Source organism: Chrysemys picta, chromosome 8 (genome assembly GCF_011386835.1).
Source record: "Chrysemys picta bellii isolate R12L10 chromosome 8, ASM1138683v2, whole genome shotgun sequence".
Classification (NCBI taxonomy): Eukaryota; Metazoa; Chordata; order Testudines; family Emydidae; genus Chrysemys; species Chrysemys picta.
In genome coordinates, this window is record NC_088798.1 from 97302191 (window position 1) to 97324006 (window position 21816).

The 21816-nt window shown below is 42.5% G+C and overlaps 1 protein-coding gene across 10 annotated transcripts in view; it reads right to left on the minus strand.

The window, feature by feature from the left end:
- FSTL4 (follistatin like 4) overlaps positions 1–21816 on the minus strand; it is a 540889-nt gene that overhangs the window by 32487 nt on the left and 486586 nt on the right. For all 10 annotated transcript variants that reach the window (XM_042850015.2, XM_065555940.1, XM_065555942.1 and 7 more), the window contains one exon: positions 15414–15534. In XM_042850015.2, the coding sequence (XP_042705949.2) occupies positions 15414–15534 (121 nt within the window). The remainder of the gene's footprint in view (positions 1–15413; positions 15535–21816) is intronic.

Below are 21816 nucleotides of genomic sequence, written 5' to 3' on the forward strand. Positions count from 1 at the left end.
AAATACTGTGGTATTTCATACACCACACTGTGTGAAAATTGTTGGCAAATAGTGACTTTTGAATGGAGACAATAGGTGAACCATGGATACCATTCATCTGGATTGTTCAACCAATGTACCTCAGTCCTGACTTAAAGAGGTGATTAATCAAAAACTGCAAAAATAACTGTAAAGATATTAGGTCCATTAAATCTTTGGTCTTTCAACTGAAATTCCCAATTTTAATTGTGATGGACCAGATATTCAAAGGTATTCAGGCATCTATAGATGCAGATAGACACCTACAGGGATTTTTGAAAGCACCTAAGCAGGTTAGGTGCTTAACTACCATTGAAATCAATGGTTGGGGTGTGTGTGTGTGTGTGTGTATGTGTCCATTAGGAACTGGACCAAGACCACTAACTTTTAGGTAGGCCACTGAAAAAAGTCAAAACTTTCATTCTCTGGTAACCTATGTCAGATTCACTCCAGCAGCCTAGAAGTGAAAGGTTCCATATCCCATTACCAACCTGTGGAGATAAGAGTCTTTGTAGTGTTTATGACTTCAGCAATTGTGAGTATAGCTTCAATAGCCTTATCAGAAAGCCACATAACAAGCACCACGAGTCTGTTACACTGCCAAAGGTAACACCCCCAGTTTACAGATCATGTTTTCTTACAGTGGGGAAAAGGAAAAGGTTTTTAAGGCTTGATCTTACACCTAAGATTTAGTTCCTGCAGCATAGCAAAGAACTAAGCCCCCTTCTCGCCAGATTTGAGAGAGTATTTCTTTGGAGGGGATGTGAAATTCTATTTTTACTGGTTATGTTTCAAAGTCTGAAGTAGCACTTGCAGTTGGGGTTGCAGAGAGCTCAGGGAAGAGCAAGAAGGGATGCTCATTTGGAAGAAACAGCATCTTCTCTTACCATTTACTAAAGGACACAGAACATAGGAAAACGCGAGGAGGTGAAAAGAACAGACCAGAAGATTGAAGGATAATAGCAGATGATGGTACAATATAATGTGTCCCAGAACAAGAATTCCCTTTCTCCCCCACATTCTCAGGAGGATAGAAAGTTGTAATGTGAAAAGGGAAATTTCTTCTATAAAGGGAAGAATATATTATCTGCCAACAGGAAACTGCATATACAGTAATTTAGATGAAGCAATCTAAACAGAGTCTGTGTAAAACCGTACAGTGTACAGTACCCATTGCCAGATTCCTGACACTAACACTCCCAAAGGGGTGTAAACTAGGAGATTTGGCAATGTTCAATGGCTGTTCTTAATCACAGAAGTGCACACTGCACCTTTTTCCAGAAAGCAAAAGTACTGGTATACAGGAATGCTGCTTGTATCTTCCCTGAGCATCCAGAATGCATAAGAGCACCATCACTAGGCCATTGCAGCTCTCGTCACAGTGCTCCAAAGAGAAACAAGACCAAGGTTTGTCCCTTAGTACTTTATTATATATAGTACTGCATGCCCTATAACAAACAATACTGTCAATCATAAGGGTTGGGCTATCAGTTTGGTATGGAGAAGAGCAGGATCAAGATTCTCTTACTCATGCTCACTGGTTTTTCTAGTCACATCTTGACAATACAGAGGAGATCAAACACAGACTGCCCCACATTTCATTATACTGAGTTGAATCAACAGAATGTTTGCAATCATCTCTCAAATAAGGGACATAAGATATTGGCGGTCGCTGGCTTGAAAATCAGTAGATGAAAATGTTCCAGTTCTCTGAGTCGGAGAATCTTGGGCATATCAGGTGCAAAGACTTGTGTATTTAACATTTCAAAAACGTGTCAAAATTAATTCATTGCTAATGCTCAGCTGTCGATAGAATTTGTAAGGCAGTAACCAATGAAATGGTCAAATTTCTGTCAGTTTTTCAGTTAGGAAATTTTGGGAATCAGTGAAGTAACAGTTTAAAGACGCACAATTCTGAAGAATGCATAGGCCCCGGGATGCTAAAAGTACCTTAATCTAACAGCTGGTATAGAAAGAAACGTTACCAAATGAACCTTATCTACAGCTTGCGAGGATGCTTGATATCTGTCTGGGGGTAGTTCTAGTAATTAAGTTCAACAACATGCTCCTTAAAGCTTCTTTTTGATGAGCATAACTAGTGAGAGAAGATTCCATTCTCTCTCCCTTGCCTACTGGGTACCTACAATAGGTATTGAGTTAGCATCTCTGGCTAATCTTTTGAATGGAGTCAGACATGACAGCAAGGCTTCAAGTCTGTTTTTATGGATTTGAAAAAGACTGTTCAAGTGACCTGAGGCAATGAAGAAAAAATCCACTGCAGAATTTACAACAAAGGACTGTCTTTAGAGTCTACCTATGCATTAGATATTTAGATTAGTTTTATTTCCTATTCATAAAAAAACACAATGCACCATTAGTGCCCTGTCATCCATGGCAATAAGTAACACAAACCACAAGTACTTTTAACCAGACTGACAAGCTTAGTTTCTGACCCTGCCAAGTCTACTAATCATAGTCTGTCTAGAGATATAAAAACCAGATTGATTAGATTTCATATTTCAAGAGAGCTGTGTGTAGAGGCTACTATAAAAAGCAAGCTTCGTTTTAGTCAATTAACATTAGAAGCGTGCAATTCCTAAACAAATGAATTTATTGGCATTTTGACTTCATCCTGCTCCCATTAAAGTCAATGGCAAATCTCCCATTGGCTTCAGTGCGTGCAAGATCAAGCCATAGGATAGGAAAGATACATATTTTATAATATATTATAAGTTATGATGGGTTTTTTTAGCCCATTTCCTGCTCAAATGGCCTTTTAACTTTTGACTGCTCAAAGGACACTGTTATGATAGGGATCTCCAAGCATGACTGATGATTTAAGATTTTATTTTGGCACGGCAATTGCTGGATTTTTTTTTTTGTTTACTGTGAAGCCTTAAGGTTAGATGAAGGCACTTAACAAAGCTGAGATTTACTGGTATCATCAGTAGGCTGCGAGCTGGAAACTCCTGAGCTCCCACCCCAGTCCTGATATCAATTCCTTCTGTAGCTTTCGACAAACCCTTTAAAGTTCTCTGATTCTATGTATTTCACACGTGGGGACACGATCACCTCACTGAACTTTTATGAAGACCTGGAGTGCAGTGTTTGTTTCATGGAGACACACAAAGGGTAACATTTTCAAAAGAGCCAAAGTGATTTAGGAGCTTAACTCCCATTTTCAAAAGCATTTATTGAGCCTAAGTCCCACTGACAGTCAATGGGATTTGTTTTAATTCCGAAGGGCTAGATTTTCTAAGGTATTTAGCCTCCATGCAGATAATTGCCTACTCGGACTTTCAAAAGCACCTGTTAACTGGCACTCAAGCATTTTGAAAATCCCACTAGGCACCAATCTTCTTTGTCAGGTGCCTAAATGCCTTTGAAAAGCTGCCCTTTAGTAGCCTGAGTTTCACTGAAAGTCAATGGGATTTAAGCTCTTTGTTACCTCACTTCTGAAAACAAGACTTTTGCTCCCAAGTCAGTTAAATGTTGAAAAAGTGAGCAAAGAAACACTGAAATACCTTTAAAAACCTGGGCTTAAGTCACTTTTGAAAATGTGACTTAGACTCCTATGTCATTGAGGTGCACAGGAACATTTTACCCTAAATCTAGTGGTGTTGTCTCAAGCAATCATTCTTTAACACGTTCATAGCACTTTATGAATATTATTTAGTTACCACTCACAAAAGCTGTGTAGATTAGTTACGTGTCATTGTACTGTATTGTACTACATCATTCTGGGATTGATCCAGTTCCCATTTAAGTTAACAACAAAACTCTCACTGATTTCAAGGGTATATGTTCAAGCCCTCTATGAACGGGGTACTAATTAACAAAGCAGAGGTTACTTGGAGCTCCCTATTTCTTCAAGTTGCTTACTTTGACTCAAGGCATTCACGTACTTTATTAGCAGCCTGAGACTAGACTAGATTTACATTGCCAAATGTAGCCACTAGGTATCCTAGGCACTGAATCAATGTACTATGCTAAAACTGGCTTAATTTGAAATTATGGCCTGCTGCACATCTTTCTCAGAATGGTTAATAAGGGAATCACATTACTCTCTCACCTTCAAAATAGAGAGCATCTACTCCTGCTTTCTCCCCACACCTTGCTTCCTCTGCCTCCATTTTAACTTTTATTGCCTTTCTCTTGTCTTATCATAATTCATTATACAGGCAAGTGATTATGTGCAACTGTCTTATGATACCCGGTAAACAACAGACTGCGCTTCTATTGTCCTTGCTACAAATTAGTACTGGCCAGGTAAGCACATTTGTTCTTAGACTTGCAGAGATATCAGCTTAAGACTTTGGAATATGTGGACTATAGTTTGCCATTTCCCTTTGTGAATATATATCTCCCAAATCATACTATGTCTACAGCCAAAGGCAACATAAAAATGCCATTACATTAAACAAAGTTGTAAAGGAACAGGACTCATGCAATAGAAAGATTAGGTAAATAGACTTGTCTGCAAAGGGCCTGATTCTGCCATCCTTACTCATGCCATCTTACATTGTGAGTAGACCCATTCAATTCTGTAGAAGAGCTCACAGGAATAAGGTGCAAGTCACTATGAATAAGGATGACCAAATCAAGCCCCAAAGCAATACATTGCTGCTACAGTATATGCATGCTTTAGTGATTATTTTAATTAATGGATTAATCATTCCTCAGATGTTTTAATTCTTTCAGTTCACAAATGAAAGGGATTTGCAGCCCTCTCTCTTTTCAGTTAAATGCCACATCACAAAACATTGCATTGTTCAAAACATGTCTCCACTTCTGGCAAATTCTCCTAGAGGAGCCTCATAATTGAGCTGAAGATCCAACTACCTATGGAAACTGTATTCAAGGAACACATTATTATGAGTTATGCTGATGTTTTCCAGAGCATAGGAACAAAGGAAAATTATTCTCTACACTCAGCGGTCTCTTGATTTGCAAACTATCAGTTTTTATAGCTGATTACAATTTTACAAGAGTCTTTATCCTCAGCAAATCTTTTTGTTAGAAATGATAAACTGCTTTTTCTCCCACTAAACTCAATGTATGCAGTACAGAATTTTCATGTGATTTCAGCAAATGGAAGAGAAAAAACATTTCCAAGTACTCTTCCTATCAAAGATATATTTGCAAGGACAATGTGGATGGATTTGTTTTCATTTTAGATCCTTGCACTATCTGTCTTTCAACACGTTCATTTCTTCATAAGACCTTAGGAACAAGCTAGTGTATGCATATTTGCTCTCTGCTTTTGCCACTGCTATACAAATCATGAGATTTAAATCTTAGTTTTGGTCTCAGCACACACACACACATCAGATCACATGTTACATATGCCACATAGCCCCTACATATGGTGTTGAGATTTTGTGGCAGGTGCCTTTATCCTTGTGGCATAAAGGAGGTTAGCTGACATAGTTTATCCAAGTCTACATATTCTTCCTTGGGGCTGGTCTACACTGGGGGGATCGACCTAAGATACACAACTTCAGCTACGGGAATAGTGTAGCTGAAGTCAACGTATCTTAGATCAACTTACCTCGCCTCCTCACGATGCGGGATCGATGGCCGTAGCTCCCCTGTCGACTCCGCTTCCACCTCTCGCCCTGGTGGAGTTCCGGAGTTGACTGGGAGAGTGTTCAGGGATCGATTTATCGCGTCTAGATAAATCAATCCCCGATAGATCAATTACTACCCGCCGATCCGGCGGGAAATGAAGACGTACCCTTGTACTAGCTTTCTTAGGCATACACATCAAAACTAGCATCAGACTTTATTTACATTTCTCTGTTAATAAACAATTTGACCATGTCATCCATGATATTTCTAAACATACAATCAAGTCCATATTCTTCTTCTTAGCATATGTGCAATGTGCCTCAGGTAGAATGTGACCAGGATTCATCACCAAATTTGGTCTGCTCGTTGGATCATTAGCTTCCTTGGTCTGGACCGTGTGCCAATGGGGAGTGCGATGTGAATGCTGATCCATGCCCCCCAAGTCATATTAATACTGCATATCTGGAAATGCTAACCCAGGGATCGGCAATCTTTGGTACGCGGCCCATCAGCGAACTCCGCTGGCAGGCCAGGACAGTTTGTTTACCTACAGCGTCCGCAGGTTCGGCCGATGGCAGCTCTCACAGGCCACGGTTCACCGTTCCAGGCCAATGGGGGCTGCAGGAAGTGGCAGCCAGCACATCCCTTGGCCCACGCCACTTCCCGCAGCCCCCATTGGCCTGGAATGGCAAACCGTGGTCAGTGGGAGCTGCGATCGGCCAAACTGCGGACACTGCAGGTAAACAAACGTCCTGGCCCGCCAGCGGATTTCCCTGATGGGCTGCGTGCCAAAGGTTGCCGATCCCTGTGCTAACCATATACCAGGCTTGATGTTCCCTATGAGAGGGGACTCACAATCTAAACTGGAAGTCAGGAAATGTGGGTTTCATTCCTGGCTCTGCCACTAGCTTTCTGTTTGACCCTGGGTAAGTCATTCAAGTTGTTTGTGCCCTGTTTCTGCCTACGTAAAATGGGGACAATGCTTACTACCTCACAGGTATGCATCTTCATTCATTAATGCCTGTGAAGTGCTCTGAGATCCTTGGGAATCACTTACAGAACTGCAAAGTTATGAAACTGTTAGCCTGCACTCAGGGGATGAGGTTAAGAAAAATGCAGATAAACCTTGCACTGAGGTCCCCAAGCCTCTGATTACAAGAAGACAAAGGCCCAAATCCACCGTGATCCTCAAAAGCCCTGTAGGGTGTCTCCTAACCCTGGAGTTGTCTACATTTCTGCTGTTAAAGTTCCTGAGGTACTTAGGGTTTTTGCCTCTGGGTATGTGCACTGCTGCCTTCGTTCTGACGGCTGAGGCCTAAGCCCCAGCAGGATCCTCAAAGTAGGTGATACTAGACATTGCCCTGCCTATCTCACCTGTGGGGCCTCACCCAATAGGTGTTCTCAGAGCATGCATAACTCCAGACAAAATGGGGTGATGATCAGGGCCGGTTCCAGGCACCAGCGAAGGAAGCAGGTGCTTGGGGCAGCCAAAGGAAAGGGGCAGCACGTCTGGGTCTTCGGTGGCAATTTGGCGGCGGGTCCATCTGTCCCGCCGCGTGAATTGCCAGCACAGAATGAAGCGGCGTGGCAGAGCTGCCACTGATCGTGGCTTTATCTCCCCCCCCCCTCCGCTTCGCCGCTTGGGGCAGCAAAAAAGCTGGAGCCACCCTGTGACGACGGTGGTGGTGTGTGTGTGTGTGTGGGGGGGGGGGGATAGAATAGGACTTAATCCAATGGTTAAGGCACTCAACCAGGATGTGGAACTAACTATGGGATATTCTGAAGTGGGCTTCTCTCACTCCTGTTGAAGCTGTTCCATTAATAAACAAACATGCACTGAGCCAGAGAGAGACGGAGACTGACTCATTAGTCCTGTGGCTAGGGCACCCACCAGGAAGGTAGGAAACCCAAACTGAACTCCTTTCTCCTCATCAGGAAGAGGGGGGAATTGAACTGGGGTGCCCGCATCCCAGGTGAGTGGCCTTACCACTGGAATAAAGGTTATAAGGAAGCCCTCCCCCCACTGCCTCTCCCCCTCCCCCCACCGCAACCAGCTAGTTTGTATGGAGTTAAGTATTGCCTCTGCTGCTCTTGCAAGACACAGCTTAGGCACCAGACTCCAGGAGAGGGTTCACTGCTCTGTATCTCAAGAGAAAATAGGCACTTCCCTCCAGCTCAAACTTAGGTACCTAATTCCTTAGGCATGGGGATGGGGTTTAGGAGGACACATCCCTCTCCTCAGCATTTGCTATTGGCTGTCTTAGGTTGCTCCCCATCTGAAGTGCTGGTTTTGGTGGATCCCATTCTTAGACAACTCTCTTTCCCCATGCCTAATCCAGGGTTCGTGGAGTCCACTGAGTGGCTAAGCCGCTAAAATCTGGATGCTGCAATGCTGAGCATTACAGCCCCTAAGTCCCTTTGTGGCTTTGTGCCAAGAACACTAACGTCTTTGAAGTATGGTAGGGTCAACAGTAACAACAAACATGCCTAACCGCATGCTACAAAGCCATAGAACCATTAATATATCTTACGGCTGAAGCTTCCTGTAATGGAAGTATATGCGTGGTGTGACATTAGAGGCAAAACAAAATTAGCTGACCTAATGAAGTAGAAAGCCAATCAAATAATTCAAAGAGAGGCTGGAGGAAACATGTTTTTCTTGCTTTTGCTCATATATATTCGGATAGAAAGGGAAACACTGTTACAATTAGCAGTAATGTGAAACTAAACCTATGTTTATTCTAAGATTCAAATGAGATTCTGGAAAGGATCTTTGTCTTCACACAGTGATATTCTCTCTGGAATGCAGCCACCTTCACTGTGACAAAAAGGGAAGTAGTGTGAACAGTTTATTAATGTGGTTGGATGAAATGAAACCTTTCCACAATGGATTTTCAATAAATGAGATTATCCTATAATACATTTAACCAACAGAGATCGGCCCCAAACTAAACCCTGCATGTGAACAACATTTAACTTTGGGAGATGTTTGGATCTGGCTTAGGATCTGAACTTCATGCCTATCTTTAACCTAATCAATATGGCATCACATGGCAATGTTACATTCCTAAAAGAGACAAAGGCGATTCCTGAAGTTAATCGGAAGATCAGTGTTTCTGGTTGGATGGAGTATATACCGGGGCCAAAGTCATTTCCTTGTATAAAATTAAGTGGAGGAAATGAATGGAGGAAACATGTTTTGAAAACTGGAACTGAGTGTGCTTATCATTGTGTACAGTTGTAACTATGCATTTAGAACTGTTGCATATATGTGCCAAAATGTGATGAGGGAGGTGATAAATCAACACATAATTAAATAGGAAAGCAATGACTGACTAACTGCAAAGAAAAGAAATAATACAAAAACTGGCCTGGCATGTTAATCGTGAAATGATTTAGAGTAGCAGAGCTGAACATAAGTTTGTTCTTTTCTTTGTTGCTTGCTGATATTTCCAAATGAGATCTGAAAGATGACATGCAGGCCTGTCAGATATACTAAATACCCCATGTGCCCTTGAAGAAACAACTTCATCCTCCCTGCTTCCATCCTGCTAACAGTATTACCGGCTGCTGATTCAGGCAGGTACTGAAGAGATTCCCACCTTTCTTTTCATTAGGATCCTTCAGAACCCTCTGCTTTTTCACAAAAATGTGCTGCTTTATCAATAATCCTAATCCAGACTAACAAAGACCAACCACATAGCACTATTACATTATATTTGCTTATTCAAACCCCATCAACCCAGAGCGTAAAGTAGAGGGCATTGCTTTTCCACTTAATTTAGCTTCAGCCAAAATACTGTTTAGGATGGTATCAATAATAGTCTTAGAAAATACCTTAAAAATGGTCATTAAACCTGGGGAGGATGAGGAACGTTTCTTCTTTGTCTACTTATAGTTAAATGTATCTTCACTGCTTAAATAAACCAGATGTGTTGTAAAGCATTCAGTTGCAATATACTGAGGCCAAATACATTGCAATGTTTCCTGTCCCTTTCTACCATGGTTTTCTCAAAAAGAATACACTTCATATTTCTGAGCTATTACCTCTTTGGTATACCGTCTGTAGGGGGTTGGGTTTTGTAATAGGAAAAAGGCCAGTGGCTCATATATTCCCTTAGGGCTGCATTGTGGTCATCAATAGAGTCGGTTGCAAAAATTCCAGATAAATATTTTTCTCATCGGAATTTGCTGATTTGTCAAAAATCAAAATGTTCCATGGGGACAGTTTAATTTTGATTAAGTTCTGATGGAACCCAGGTTGGGTTATGGCAGAAACTGGCCTGTCAGGCAGGTTTTCCTTCCAGCTTGTCTGCCTAAGTCTTTGGCAGCCTGTGGCTCCTTGGAAGCTCACACTTTCAGGCTCTGAGGGTCCCTGGGTCCCATGAGGGACTGCTCCAGACTCAAGGCCTTTCATGGAGAAATTCCAAGATTTGGGATTATTTTCCCAAACTGAGACAAAACCAAATTTCAGAATATTAAACTCTGTGGAATTATCTTTCTCTGCCTAACTCTAGTGCACTAGAGTTGTGGTAGGAGGGTGCAGGGAGCTACCATGAAGAGTTTAAGTCAGTGGTTTTCAAACTTTTTTTCTGGGGACCCAGTTGAAGAAAATTGTTGATGCCCGCAACTCATTGGAGCTGGGGATGAGAGATTTGGGGTGTGGGAGGGGCTCAGGGCTGGGGCAGAGGGTTGGGGTGCGGGGGTGGGGCTGGGAATGAGGGGTTCAGGGTGTGGGAGGGGGCTCTGGGCTGGGGAAGGGGGGTTGCATACAGGAGGGGGGTCAGGGCTCTGGACTAGGGCTGCAGCTCTGGGGTGAGGCTGGGGATAAGGGGCTTGGGGTGCATGGGGGCTCAGGACTGGGGCAGGGGATTGGGGCCTTACCTCTGGTGGCTCCCAGTCAGCGGCGCAGATGGGGTGCAGAGACAGGCTTCCCACCTGTCCTGGCACTGCAGACCACACTGCGCCCCGGAAGCGGCCAGCAGCGGGTCTGGCTCCTAGGCAGAGGTGTGCAAGCGGCTCCGCACAGCTCTCGCCCACAGGCACCGCCCCCCAGCTCCCATTGGCCAGGAACCAGCCAATGGGAGTGTAGAGCTGCTGCTCGGGGTGGGGCAGCGCGTGGAGCCCTGTAGCCCCCCTGCCTAGGAGCCAGACTCAATGCTGGCCACTTCCAGGGCACAGCGCGGTGTCAGAACAGGTAGGGACTACTAGTTTTTACTGGCTGGCCACCAGGGTCCCTGGGTGCTGAGTAAGGCAACTCAGTGCCTTGCATTCTGCAACCCAGTACTGGGTCGCGACCTGAAGTTTTAAAACCACTGGTTTAAGTAGGTACATATAAGACATTACTGTCATGTCTGACTGCTTCTAATATTCCCTCCAAAGGTGTGCAGTCATTCGGGTTGTGAGAGCAATCAAGATTCAAGCCTCCTACCTCCTACCCTCCGTGTTTCACTGCAAGCAGCAGCAGGTGTAGGGCAGTGGGAACCATGTGCTACCCTCTTCTGAAGCACTGCCGTTTCTGAATGCAGTACTCCTAAGCCATTCTGCCTGCAAGTACCCATGCAGGCAGAATGACTCATGGGATCTCAACTCAGCAGCTACAGTTCTGCTCCTGTCCTCTTCTTTGCTTCCCAGGGGAATTTCCAGAATTTCTCCCTAACTATTAAGTATAAAGACAAGAAATTCCTGAGAAGTAATGTGTCTTGGGACACCCACAATGTCTTCTGTTGGTGAAGCAGCATATTTCTGTCATCAGTTTTTGTTCCATTGCCCCAACATCAGTTGCTGGAACAAGTAATCACTCAAGTATAAAAGCAGAGTTTTAGTGATGTGGGAGAGTAGCCAAGCACATTAAGAACTACAACAAAGCAGTTTTGCAAAGCTCAAGAGCTCACATGGGAATACAGGACACTGCGTAAGACAAAGATTTCTACAGACTACAGTATTACTAGATCAAACTTGTGGTGACATGAGTGCACATGACTTTTATATTGGTATTTGGGGAGTGTACTTTACAACATTACAAGGCAAATGAAGAAGAAATGTTGTACTGTGAAGCCCTCCTTTCGATAAGAAAAACTTTGGAGCTAATCTGCAAAACTCTCCCCCCAGCACATTCATCCACAAATACCACACGTCCCTCCCAACAAGTTACATCTGAGAGACAATCTTGAGTATGCCTCTCATTGGAACCACTGACTGAAAAATCCCACTTCCTTTCATTGTCTTTGCACTTAGGTTTTAGTTTCAAAAGCCTTTGGGCCTTGAATTCTAAGTAATGACAAAGTCTACATTGTTGCCTGCCAACTAAACTCCATTCAAAGCTCATAATACATCATATAATGTACAAAAGATTAAGTTGCTAGTCTGCTTTTTCCTCAATTGCCAGTCATCTCACAAGTAACATTTTGAGAAGGGACACCTATTCTCACTGAAACACATACAATCTAGTTATCTTTATTCTAATACATTGCAAGTTACCATACCAAAAGATGAGAAATTATTGTCCATAAACATTAGGATAGATTCCAATCAAACGACCTGCAAGCTTCTTCCATTTGGTCTCCCCTGTGCATTGTATGATCTTGCAACAGAATTAACTGTCATTTGCAGGGGAAGGGAGGAAGAAAATAAAAAGCACCTAAGTCAATTAAACAATCTTTCAGAATGGGAGGAGTCCGGGCCTACATAAACCAGACCCAGCTCATTCTGAGGAGATGAAAGGAAGATGAGGCAACATTCTGGAAGACAGGGAAAAAACAGCTCCAGAAAAAGGCAGGTGAAGATACAAACAATGCTGGGAAAAAAGATAAACAAAGTGGTTGAGATAATATCTTTCACTGGACCAACTTCTGGTGGTAAGAGAAACACGCTTTCAAGCTACACAGAGCTCTTCTTCAGGTTTGGGAAAGGAACTTAAGGTGTCACAGCTAAATACAAGGTGCAACAGATAGTTTAGTATAAGAAGTTAGCACATATTCTAAGGGACCATTCAAGGTGAAGTGGCCTTTAACATCCTTGTAGTCATAGGAAAAAAAGGAGGGTTAGTGGATTACAGATGGTTGTAATAATCCATAAATCCAGTGTCTTTATTAAGACCATGCTCTGCTCCGGCGGCTCGGGGTCCGGAGGCAAGGGGGGCTGCCCGAAGCCGGTAGCGCTGGCGCAGGCAGCTCGGCTTTTAAAGTCTGAGAGGGGAGGAGTGGAGCAGCTCAGCTGGAGCCCGGGAAGGGAAGTGCCTGGCCGGCGGCTCGGGTTCCGGAGGCAGGGGGGGCTGCCCAAAGCTGGTAGCGCTCGGGCAGCTCGGCTCTGTTTAAGAGCCGGGCTGCCCGAGCGCTACCGGCTTCGGGCAGCCCCCATGCCTCCGGACCCTGCGCCGCTGGAGCCCGGGAGGGGAAGTGCCCAGCTGGGGGCGCAGGGTCCAGAGGCAAGGGGGCTGCCCGAAGCCCAAGTGCTACCGGCTTCACGGTTTGCCGGGCAGCCTCCAGACCCTGCGCCCCCGGCTGGGCGCTTCCCCTCCTGGGCTCCAGCTGCGCTGGGGAAGCGCCGGCCGGGGGCGCAGGGTCTGGGGGCTGCCCGGCAAACCGTGAAGCCGGGTAGTGCTGGGTCAGCCCTTTCCCCGTGGCTGGGAGTGGGAGGGAGAAGGAGGCGGAGTTAGGGCGGGAAGGGGCGGAGTTGGGGCGGGGCTAGGGGTGGGGAAATGGGCGGGGCCAGGGCCCATGGAGGGTCTTCTTTTTTTATTCATTAGATATGGTAACCCTAGGACCCACAGATCTTGAAAGGTGTGTTGGGGGGGGCGGTGATCACTGTAGCAGTGGAGATATGTTGCAGAAAAAGGTACTGAGCTTGAGGACAGCTGGATGCAAGCTGGGGCTTGCCTCCCCAGTAATCTGTAGACTTGCCATAGAGGCAAGAGAACTACCCTCCTCCCCAATCCCACTCTCCTATGTTGGTCAGGGTACCTTGGCCCACCAGATGGTAGCTTGGAGACAGACCTCCCTGAACTTATCCACAAAGCCCCTACTCTGATCATACTTACTTAAGTCCCCTGAGATCCTCACTTTAACTATGGCTTTAGTTGACTTGCATAAAAATTCCTATTTATTATTTCATTTTGCCTTAACCTCCATCTACTGATCTGTCTGTATTTTTCTATCCTTAGCCGCTCTCAGGCTATGTCTCTTTTTGAATGTCTGGAAAGTGCATAGCTCATTAAGGATGCTCCTATAAACATAATTTGTTCTGTGACAAAATATTTCCATAAAACTAAAGCCCTTAAAATATCAGACACACAAGTATTCATTCAGGCCGAGTGGTGTAAACACCGCTATATTTTGCAAAGAATTTGATTCTCTGGCCAAATTAATCCATTGGCTGAAGCCAGAGTATATCGGTCCGTGCACTAACAATGATCATTTACGCCAGTGCCAAGAGAATATGAAACATTATCAAATCCAGACAGTAGCAGTAACATCCACTTTGCACATCGGGGAAGTAACATCCACATTTGGAAATGATGGCACTGGGGGAAGGCTCTGGAAAATCAGGCCCAGAGTGTTTAAACAAATTGCTACATTGCTTGAGTGGGGGAGCTAAGGGCCTTTTAAAGGATGTCCATATGTGGCGCCAAAGTCTGAATCTGTTACTCAAGTTGAATATACCTTACTCGCTGTGTAGTCCGAATGAAGTCAGTGAGCCAGATCCACCAGTAACATCCATCAGCCACACAGTTGCCTTAAAGGAACCGCCGAGGATTAGCCAGTAGTGCAGAGCTGACTCTTTCTCTCCTCCTACCTCCAGGTATGGGACAGTTAAGGCCAAGGAGGAATTGGGGCCGAATGCCCTTATTCTGTTTTAAACTACGCTGGGGGCCATTTCAGCCACTAGCCTGGACTGGCTTGGGAAAGCAAAAAGGTGATTCACAAGTGAATATAAGCTCTTCACTGCTGGAGATCTACTCCACAACACTCTGAGAAGTAAGGTGCTATTACACCAGAGTAAGGCTATCAGAATCTGTCTCTATGTGATCACCCAGAACGATGGTTACAGTTGTTCAATAGTTCCTCTTCACTGTGGAATCCAATGAGCCAGATTCTTAGCTGGTGTAAAATGGCCTCAGTGGAACTATGCTGATTTTCACCAGCTGATAGTCTGACCCATACCAAATAAGTGGCCTTAAAAGTATTGTGCTATCATGCTATATTTATTTAAACATTGCAAACTATTTAATACATCATGAATCAGTCTCTGAAATATGCAACAAAGAGTCCTGTGGCACCTGATAGACCAACAGCTGTATTGGAGCATAAGCTTTCGTGGGTGAATACCCACTTCGTCAGACACATGTGGTGGGTATTCACCCACGAAAGCTTATGCTCCAATACATCTGTTAGTCTATAAGGTGCCACAGGACTCTTTGGTGCTTTTTACAGATCCAGACTGACACGGCTACCCCCTTGATCTCTGAAATATGAAATTAGTGATTTGAAGTAATACTCCTACTGATAAAAATAGTCATTTGTCCACACTATGATGTGAAGCACTACAGCTTATTACAAGAAAATACTGTGGTATACTACCAAACATTTTTTTGTTTTATAATGGCTGATATGCCTACTAAAGCCTAATGAACTCTACTAATACTAACTTTATTTTGTTTACCTGCGTAGCACAGTACGATGATGTGAGTGTGCAAACCAATAGTTGTTTTTTTTACAGAGAAAATTCAGCATGCTCCATTTCATAACTTTGTGAGAACAAGATTAATATTCAGCATTGCTTACAGGAATGTTTTCAGTGGATTGTCATATATGCCATTTACTAACCATTCACCTGAAGGATGTGGGTCTGATATAACTCTTCATAGCCGTAGGCATGACAGGTGTAATTGCCCATGTGAATAGTTGTTACCTTGGTGATGTAGAGGGAATCATCTTCTCCAAAATCCTATAGGTAACCAAAGACAAGAAAGAGGTCTTATTTAGCAAACTTATTTTAAACATCACACAAAACTAGGCTATCTTTTTCAGCTTGTTTTGATAGGCTCTCAACTTGGCAACACAGCTTGAATTTTCAGTAGTAAGTTTTTGGAATTCATAAATCAGCATGTGGGAGGAAATGAGTGACAATTTAAGAGTAAGGTGATGCAACTAAAGTAATTCAATTGAGTGTGAACTTTTTGTTCGGTGTTAAAAAGATGCTTGTAAAAAGATGACAATCTCCAGCCATCTATCAGTGATTTATAGTGGAATTATTTTCTGTATCGTTTATTTTTTAAATATTCTCTAATAAAATTTAAATCTGTCTGCTAAGATTATAGAGCAAGCTCTAACTTCTGGGTGAGTTAAAGACTGTTTGGATCTATGCTGATTGCTAACACAGTGCATCTTGACCTAGAGTCTTGATGAGAAAGAACTGAAACTATTTGTCAGTTATCTATAAAACACCTTATGTCAAAAGATTTTAAAAACAACTTAGTTAGGAGTTAAGGAGAAAAAGAGCATTTCTTTCAAAAATGTTTTGATTTTTTAAAATTGGTTATGTGCCTTTTTCCCTAGCTCTCATCTGCAGTAGCTTTACTTATATTTTCTCCATGTGTAAGTTAAAATGAAAGTTATTCCAGAGAATTCTCATGACTTTGTTGCTAGGTTTGGGTATCTGGATATTTTGCCCTTGTGCTCTGCTTATCAAGTTATTGCAAGTGATCCCAAACAGGACTATACTGGGGAATAATATACACAGTAGCTTCTTTTCTCTTTTCATTAGCATTCAGACTTCTGCTGCTCTAAAATGTTTATACTTTTATGCAAAACCCAGAAGGAAACACTTAAAAAACATAGTTAATTAGCCCAAAGAATGATTTTTCCTTAATTAGCTCAAAGCATGAAGCATGCTAAATGAAATCCTTTGCAGACTTTCACTGAAGAAGTACAGTATAATTTCATGCGATGTAATAAGAGGAATACAAAATAAATACAACAGGATGAATAATAAACAGGCATGCAAAATTACTCCACTGGTCAAAACCCAAGAACGTTTGACCAAACTCCAAGTGTGGATGGAGGAAGGAAAGCCGCATATGCAATATGCACTGGGAAAATCCCTACAGGAAGTTTTATTGGTTATGCCATCCTTTTTAAATACACCCTTTCAGAATAAAATGCAATCCATCTGGTTTGTTTGATATGATCTTGAAAACATACACAATTTAGTTATGGGGCCAAATTCTGAGTTACATGCATCAAACCCTCATAAGTGAGAATGGTGGAAATCTGTGTAGGTCAAAATGTGTGTCTTTGTTCAGGACAAGTAGAGAGAGTTTCCATAGGGATGAGACAGATATATCCACTGCTGCCCCCAATCCACATGCCTAGAGATGCTGAGGGACGCTAAGGACGTGCAGTCAGCAGACTTTACCCCTGAGCAAGCTCTTTATCCAGATCTTTCCAGCCACAGTTATTGGGCAGGAGGGCTCTATCATCTCCCACTGCAGGACTGCCAACCCCAAGTGTTTCAAAAATTGAGTCAGGCCCTCCCACCTTCCTCCAATCATGAGACTGGTTTTAAAATAATGAGATTTATGTTGTCTTCTGGTTTATGTGTCTTTTTTTTTTTTTGTCTTCTAGTTTCTGAGTCACTAAGGTTCCCTTGCTTCATGTTATAAAAATTTTTCTCTGCAACCATGAGGGTTAGAAACTGACTTTATTAAAATATGGAAGCTGAGATTCTCATTCAATCTCTTGATTCCAGCAGCTGGGGCTTAAAGAAAAACATTGCTAACTGACTCTTTTTAATCTCTGTCCCTGAACACCAGGCATCAATGAGGGTATACTATCAATCCAGGGCAGACCATGAGTGGGTAGAAAAGGTGGCCCTGGAGCTCTGTTAAGTTTTGAACATGTTACAAGATGGAATAAGGAAGTGCCTGAAGCATGAGTGGAGCTTGCCAGTGGGACTAACATGCCCCTTCGTCCCAGATCATGTGCTTTGATGCCTACAAACTCACAGGTGGCAGAAATAACTGTTGTTTCTGCTAGCATGAACTTAGCACATAAACTACAGTTTTGCCAATGCACCTTTACGAAGTTGTGTGTTCCCTTCAATTTTTTGTCTGCCTATTCAAACATCTACTCAGAATTTGGCCCTAAGGGTGAAATCCAAGCCCCAGTGAAGTCAATGAGAGTTTTGCCATTGACTGTAATGGTGTCAGAATTTCACCCCAAGTTTAAAACGTATAGCCTGATCTATTGGAAATAGCTAATGGAAAGTTAGGGCCTGAACTTGCAAATGCTACTAAGCATAGTGCATTGATCATTCCCACTGAAATCAATCACTCTTCTATCATAAATCTGTATTCAGGGGAAAATGTCCATCTAACAATATAACCTGCAAGATGCAACTCAGCACATTGTATTGCATGCATGGCCGGCTCTGGCTTTTTTGCCACCCTAGATCCTCCATGAATCTATCTAGCTCCATTTTGAACCCTGTTATAGTATTGGCCTCCACAACACCCTCTGGCAAGGAGTTCCAGAGGTTGACAGTGCATTGCAAGGAAAAAATACTTTCTTGTGTTTGTTTTAAACCTTCTACCTATTAATTTCATTTGGTGGCCCCTTGTTCTTGTATTATGAGAAGGAGTAAATAACACTTCCTTATTTACTTTCTTTAAACCACTCATGATTTTATAGATCTCTATTATATCCCCTCTTAGTCGCCTCTTTTCCAAGCTGAAAAGTCCCAGTTTTATTAATCTCTTCTCATACGGAAGCCGTTCTATACTCCTAATCATTTTTGTTGCCTTTTTCTGAACCTTTTCCAATTCCAATATATCTCTTTTGAGATGGGGCGACCACATCTTCATGCAGTATTCAAGGTGTGGGCGTACCAGGGATTTATATAGAGGCAATATGATATTTTCTGTCTTGTTATCTATCCCTTTCTTGATTCCCAATGTTCTGTTCACTTTTTTGAGTGCTGCTACACATTGAGTGGATGATTTCAGAGAACTATCCACAATGACTCCAAGATCTCTTTCTTAAGTGGTAACAGCTAATTTAGACCCCATCACTGTATATGTATAGTTAGGATTATGTTTTCCAATGTGCATTACTTTGCATTTATCAACATTAAATTTCATCTGCCATTTTGTTGCCCAGTCACCCAGTTTTGTGAGATCCTTTTGTAGCTCTTCGCAGTCTGCCTGGGACTTAATTTATCATCTGCAAATTTTGTCACCTCACTGTTTATCCCTTTTTCCAGATCGTTTATAAATATGTTAAATAGGACTGGGCCTAGTACAGATCCCTGGGGGACACCACTATTTACCTCTCTCCATTCTGAAAACTGACCATTATTCCGACCCTTTGTTTCCTATCTTTTAACCAGTTACCAATCCATGAGAGAACCTTCCCTCTTATTCCATGCCTGCTTATTTTGCTTAAGAGCCTTTGGTGAGGGGCCTTGTCAAGGGCTTTTTGAAAATCTAAATACACTATATCCACTGGATCTCCTTTGTCCGCATGCTTGTTGACCCCTCAAAGAATTCTAGTAGATTGGTGGGGCATGATTTCCCTTTACAAAAACCATGTTGACTATTTCCCAACAAATTATGTTCATCTGTGTGTCTGACAATTTTGTTCTTTACAATAGTTTCAACCAACTTGCCCGGTACTGAAGTGAGGCTTACTGGCCTGTAGTTGCCAGGGTCACCTCTGGAGCCCTTTTTAAAAATTGGTGTCACATTAGCTATTCTCCAGTCATTTGGTACAGAAGCTGATTTAAATGATAGGTTACAGATGACAGTTAGTAGTCCTGAAATTTCACATTTGAGTTCCTTCAGAACTCTTGGGTGAATACCATCAGGCCCTGGAGACTTATTACTGTTAAGTTTATCAATTTGTTCAAAAACCTCCTCTAACAATACCTCAATTTGGGACAGTTCCTCAGATCTGTCACCCAAAAAGAATGGCTCAGGTTTGGGAATCTCCCTCACATCCTCAACAGTGAAGACCGATGCAAAGAATTCATTTAGTTTCTCCGCAATGGCCTTATCGTCTTTGAGTGCTCCTTTAGCATCTCAATCGTCCAGTGGCCCCACTGGTTGTTTAGCATGCTTTCTGCTTCTGATGTATTTTAAAAAATTTTTGCTATTACTTTTGGAGTCTTTGGCTAGCTGTTCTTAAAATTCTTTTTTGGTCTTTCTAATTATATTTTCTACACTTCATTTGCCAGAGTTTATGCTCTTTTCTAGTTTCCTCATTAGGATTTATCTTCCACTTTTGAAAGGATGCCTTTTTGACTCTCACTGCTGCTTTTACTTTGTTGTTTAACCACAGTGGCTCTTCTTTGGTTCTCTTACAATGTTTTTTATTTTGGGGTAAACATTTAAGTTGAGCCTCTATTATGGTGTCTTTAAAAAGTTTCCACACAGCTTGCAGGAATTTTACTTTTGGTACTGTACCTTTTAATTTCTGTTACACAAAAATGAGGAGGTTTGTGAAGTTCCCCTTTCTGAAATTAAATGCTACAGTGTTGGGCCGCTGTGGAGTTTTCCCCACCACAGGGATGTTAAATTTAATTATATTATGGTCACTATTACAAAGCGGTCTGGCTATATTCACCTCTTGGACCTGATCCTGTGCTCCACTTAGGACTAAATCAAGAATTGCCTCTCCTCTTGTGAATCTCCAAGAAGCAGTCATTTAAGGTGTCAAGAAACTTTATCTCAGCATCCCTTCCTGAGGTGATATGTACCCAGTCAATATGGGGATAATTTAAATCCCCCATTATTATTATTATTATTATTATTGAGTTTTTTATTTTAATAGCCTCTCATCTCCCTGAGCATTTCAGAGTCACTAACAGCATTCTGGTCAGGTGGTCTGTAATACATCCCTACTGCTATATTCTTATTTTTCAAGCATGGAATTACTATCCATAGAGATTCTATAGTACAATTTAGTTCATTTAAGATTTTTACTTCATTTGATTCTATGCTTTCCTTCACATATAGTGCCACTCCCCACCAGCATGACCTGTTCTGTCCTTCTGATATATTTTGTACCCTGGTATTACTGTATCCCATTGATTATCCTCATTCCACCAGGTTTCTGTGATGCCTATTATATCAATATCGTCATTTAATACTAGGCACTCTAGTTCACCCATTTTATTATTTAGACTTCTAGCATTGGTATATAAGCATTTTAAAAACTTGTCATTTTTTTTGTTGTCCCCTATTGCATGACATAATTGAATGGGACATTTTTTCATTTGACAGTTTCTGATCAGATCCTCCCTGTATTTTATCATTTTCCATCCTCTCCTCCTTATTAGGACATAGGGAATCTCCATTTATAGAGCCTCCCCTAAGGGATGTCCAAATCACATGCTCCTCCGCATCTGTCGGCTTTCCCCCAGCCCTTAGTTTAAAAACTGTACTACGAACTTTTTAATTTTAAGTGCCAGCAATCTGGTTCCATTTTGGTTTAGCTGGAGCCCATCCTTCCTGTATAGGCTCCCCCTTTCCCAAAAGCTTCCCCAGTTCCTAATAAATCTAAACCCCTCTTCCCCACACCATCGTCTCATCCACGCATTGAGACCCTGCAGTTCTGCCTGTCTAACTGGCCCTGCACGTGGAACTGGAAGCATTTCAGAGATGCTACTATGGAGGTCCTGGACTTCAATCTCTTACCTAGCAGCCTAAATTTGGCCTCCAGGACCTCTCTCCTATCCTTCCCCATGTAGTTGGTACCTACATGTACCACAACCACCAGCTCCTCCCCAGCATTACATATGAGCCTATCTAGATGTCTTGAGAGAAGCTCTCCCACCAACATAGTGCTGTCCACACCAGCCCTTACGTTGGTGTAACTTATGTCACTCAGGGGGCTCAGCATAAGTTATACTGATGTACGCTGTAGGGTAGACATAACCTTTGTTAAACAATGTGCTGAGACCTTTTAAGGTAAAGGGCAAACCCAAGACACAGATCTAAAGGACAGAAGTAAATCTATATAAAATAGATTCAAATTCCTCCTCTGAATCTGGCAGAAAGAAGATTTGAATCCACATCTGTTACCTCTCCCCAGTGAGTGCCCAAACCACCAGGCTTATGAGTCATTCTTTCTCTTGTTGGCGCAATGAATATTCATGTATTTATATAAGGTAGACCGGCTTCAACAGAAGCGACTGACAGATAGCTGCCTCAAAATAGACTATAGCCAA